The sequence below is a fragment of the Tigriopus californicus genome, chromosome 10, assembly GCF_007210705.1.
Source record: "Tigriopus californicus strain San Diego chromosome 10, Tcal_SD_v2.1, whole genome shotgun sequence".
Classification (NCBI taxonomy): domain Eukaryota; kingdom Metazoa; phylum Arthropoda; class Copepoda; order Harpacticoida; family Harpacticidae; genus Tigriopus; species Tigriopus californicus.
The window spans coordinates 5790522-5794658 of NC_081449.1; the positions used below are offsets into that span (position 1 = coordinate 5790522).

General features: G+C 38.1%; 1 protein-coding gene across 1 annotated transcript; it reads left to right on the plus strand.

Annotated features, from left to right (window-relative positions):
* The first annotated feature begins 1155 nt into the window (after positions 1–1155).
* Positions 1156–2663, plus strand: LOC131888400 (actin-3-like). Its single transcript, XM_059237245.1, has one exon. It carries the CDS (start codon positions 1197–1199, stop codon positions 2325–2327), a length of 1131 nt encoding a protein of 376 aa, XP_059093228.1. The 5' UTR covers positions 1156–1196; the 3' UTR covers positions 2328–2663.
* The last annotated feature ends 1474 nt before the right edge of the window (positions 2664–4137 follow it).

A 4137-nucleotide genomic window follows, 5' to 3' on the forward strand; every position in this document is an offset into this window, starting at 1 on the left:
TCTTTCTGTAGGTGATGTCCGGACACAAATTGTCCTTTCCGGTCAAGGACTTGCTAACACCCTGTTGTCCTTGAACCGACATGCCTTCGGAGTATTGGCGGTCACGCGCCTTTGTCCGACTCCCAGCCCAATGCCATCAGCGACGGGAGCTGACAAAAGATCTGTTCAATCTGACTCACCCACTCTTCTGCAATAACCAAAAATTACCAATCATTTGCCTCTACCCACCTGTTTTTTTACTATTTGCAATTCACATCTGCACTTTTTTCATGTGCACTGAACAATACTAGTTATAATCACTGTGATATCACTTTCTAGTCACCTATTTTATTACTTTTACCGTTTTGACATTTTTTTATATATATTTAACAATGTTTGTTTAATGCTTGTATACCATACTTATTTTTACGCCATGACATGACCAAGAGTCGTAATAAAGATTTATTTATTATTGTCATTATTTATAAACTTCGGAGTTTTAGATTGTGTTCCACCTTTCGGAACACATTCAGGAATACCATTTAATAAGCAATAATCAAAGCCTCCCAAACATGGGTTTCCAATGAAATCCAACGTCATTACATCAACAACATAACGTCAACATTAAAGATTGAAGGGGTAGATGTCAGTGATGGCGATGGAGGGCAGGGTTCTTGTCCCACGAGTAAGTGTGTGCATAATCGGGGCTCCCGTGGGCCTACACTTCAATAACGAGTGTGGAGTTTGTGTCTAAAAGACTCCTCAAGAAAGGTCGGGAAAAAAACGAACCGGGAGATACTTTCCATACCAGGAAACCAGGAAACATTGTTGCCAGGAGCAAAGTATTTGCATTACCATTTGAAGAAACGAAAGAAAAAGAACGAAGAAAACGAAATTTTTGCCAATAATAATCAAATGTAAAAACAATAAATAACGGTTGAGGACTTACGCGACATTTGATGTAAAATCGCATCTGCACCACATAGTAAAACAAGGAAGAAATCATATTTCTTTTCATACCTAGGGATCTCTTAAAAATAGCTTAGTCATTGACTACTGCGTTTACATGATAATCACTCTTTTATCAATTTAGCGTACCACTTAAAGTTAAAACTGTTAACGCAGGTACCCTGAAGACAGATAAGAGTCGTTGAATGAAGACATTTTTTGATCGACTGTCATTCAATTAATTGGATCACGTGCTACAAGACATTAACATGGGTGGCAATGAGTCTGATTCTGCTCATCTTGTTGTGGACCTTGGATCCAACTCTTGCAAAGCTGGATTTGCGGGAGACAGAACTCCCCCAATCGACTTTCCTTCCATCGTTGGCAATGTCATCCATCCAAAGGGTATCCTCACATATGTGGGTGATAAAGCCCAAACACAGCGGGGAATCGTTTCTCAAAGATGTCCAATTAAGCATGGCTTGGTCACAAATTGGCATGATATGGAGAGAATTTGGCATCACGTTCTTTACAATCACCTTAATGTGGATCCCGAGGAACATGCTATTCTTTTGACCCAGGAATTGACTGCCCCCAAAAGAGATCGAGAGACAATGACGGAGCTCATGTTCGAGATTTTCAATATTCAGGCGTTGTATGTGGCTGATCCTTCTCGCTTGAGTATGTACGCTTCAAAGAAGTCCACGGGCATTGTTGTTAACTCCGGTTTTGATACGACACATATTACGCCCGTCTACGAAAACCATGTTCTCGCGCACGCGTGTAATCTATTGAAATTCGGTGGTCAAGATATAACTCTACACCTCCTGAACTTATTGACCCAAAGAAGATCCAGCTTTCTTAAAGAGCTAGATGGAATAGCTAAAAGAAATATTGCTCAACGCATCAAAGAAACATTGGCTTACGTTGCGCTAGATTTTGGAAAAGAAATGGCCGCAACCCCTTATTCGTCATTGTTGAGCAAAACTTGTGATCTATCCAGTGGGGAGGTCATCACCATCCACAAAGAAAGATTCCGTTGCGCTGAGGCCCTCTTCCAACCTTCAGACATGGGTTTAAATCAAAAAGGTATTCACCAAATGACGCTCGATTCTATTATGAGATGTGATGAGGATATTCGGAAGGAATTGTTCTCTAATATCATATTGACTGGCGGCTCTACTATGCTCCCCGGAATGGCAGCCCGCATGGAGAGAGAAATCACTGCTTTAGCCCCACCTTACACAAAGATCAATGTCATTTCCCCGTCTGATAGGCAATACTCACCTTGGATAGGCGGCTCAATCTTGGCATCTCAACCTCAATTCCAGCAAATGTGCATTTCGCAAGAAGAATATGACGAAATTGGTCCATCCATAGTTCATCGCCGTTGTTTTTAAACTTAACATCATTTCCTCGATGAAGAAGATAATCCAACATTAGAGTAGCTTTTAACCAAAGATAAGTTGGCAGGTGTTATTGAATAACTCGATATTTGCATGCCACAACATCCACATCTGGAAGAAAGCACTATTGATCGAAGATGAAAAAATGTATTGAAATGGTTCATATAAATGCTACAAAGTGTCCTTCAAAGTGGCGTTCTGCGTTATAATGCCAATGGCAGCATTTTTATACCACCTTCTGCGACTTGCCGGCCTTTTGTTACAAAGTCTTCTTTTTCCCATCGACAGCTGGCGCTGTTCTTATGAGAAATAAAGGTTGCAATTCGCGTGTCCATATTTGAATTTTAAGCTACCTTTTTATGGGAAATTTATAAACTAAGCGTTCTCTATAATCTCTGATATTTATCTAGGTCGTTCTTTAATTGAATGCTTCTGTTAAATCAATCTATTTATTTCATTCCGCACCAATTATCAATTAGGAATCTATTACCTTGGCCTTCAATCCGGCATTGTTGTTTGAGCCTGGCTAGGGTGTGGAGTTATTATTGCCTAACGCCTCAGATTAGTAAACAACTTATTCGAAATACGGGATCAGAGGGTCGCATGCGACTTACGTCAGTCGAATGTACAAGGTATACATTTCAGCCGTCTCCAGTCAGCTTCAGAATAATCACGGGAGTCATTTGATTCTGAAGTGTTTGCTCATATGCCAAAACAAACATCTAGATATGTTTTTCTTTGTCAAAGAAGCAAAAGGAACAACTTTTGTGAAATGCGCATGTTTAAAAGTAGCTCATTCACTTAAAGCCCATTAAAATGCATCATTGTCAAAAACGTAGTCAATCAGTATTAAACATACTCTTAGTTATGTATTGACGTAAAATTTCATAAACTTCTATTTAGCACATGCTTAGTTATTACAACTTGAAGGATTGCGTTTTACACTTTAAAAGATAAAAATGGCCTAATTATGTTTCCAGTTATTCCCAAGGAATATGATTGTCGTTTTCAATGACACGACAAGAAACAATATTTCTCCTGGAAACGCAGCTAAGGTTACTCCCAACATCTATTGATTACGTTTCTAAAAATGGTATCTCTTTGTAGGTTTTAAGTGGATTGATATTCTAATCTGAGCTAGAAATCAATGTGATTTTTTACAAAAGTTGTACCTTTTGTTTCAATAACAACGAAAGTCATTATTAGAAGTCTTGGCATTTGCAAAAAAAAACTTTATCAGTATTGTGAGTAACACCGTGGCTTTCTAAGTGATCGATCGAGAGTCAATTGTACATTCATGCACGGAAGAACCAAAAACATTTTCTCAAAACCTTTGTTTTCTCTAAGTCTGTTCCAGAGCTTCCAAAATATTACTCAGCCCCAATATCATAACTGTTGTTGTGTTTGGTAATTTTCTGACTCCATTGGAAATAGCAGAAAATATTAGTTTTTGGCTGTTCCTTGAGTTACACAATAGGATTTTCAAAAAGGCCGTCAAAATAACGAAGTTCGCAGCTTGCCAAAACTCTATGCAAATCCACTCAAGAGTGCTGAATATTGTTATTTTTGGATTGGGGGAAAAGCATGATGTTTTCCAAAATATGCATATGACATAAGGAAATGAAATTTTATATTTGTAAAGATACAACACAAATCGAAATCAAAAGGTTTATGCTGACTTATCTTTTCCATTAAGACAATTGTATTTATGGCTGATTTTAAATGTGGCTTGTGGTTTTGACATAAGGTAAATTTCAATAAACAACCATTTGCAACATAAAGAGCATACAATATAAAAATACTT

Excerpts from the sequence above, each read along its gene's own strand:
- LOC131888400 (XM_059237245.1), top strand. The coding sequence starts at position 1,197 with ATGGGTGGCAATGAGTCTGATTCTGCTCATCTTGTTGTGGACCTTGGA.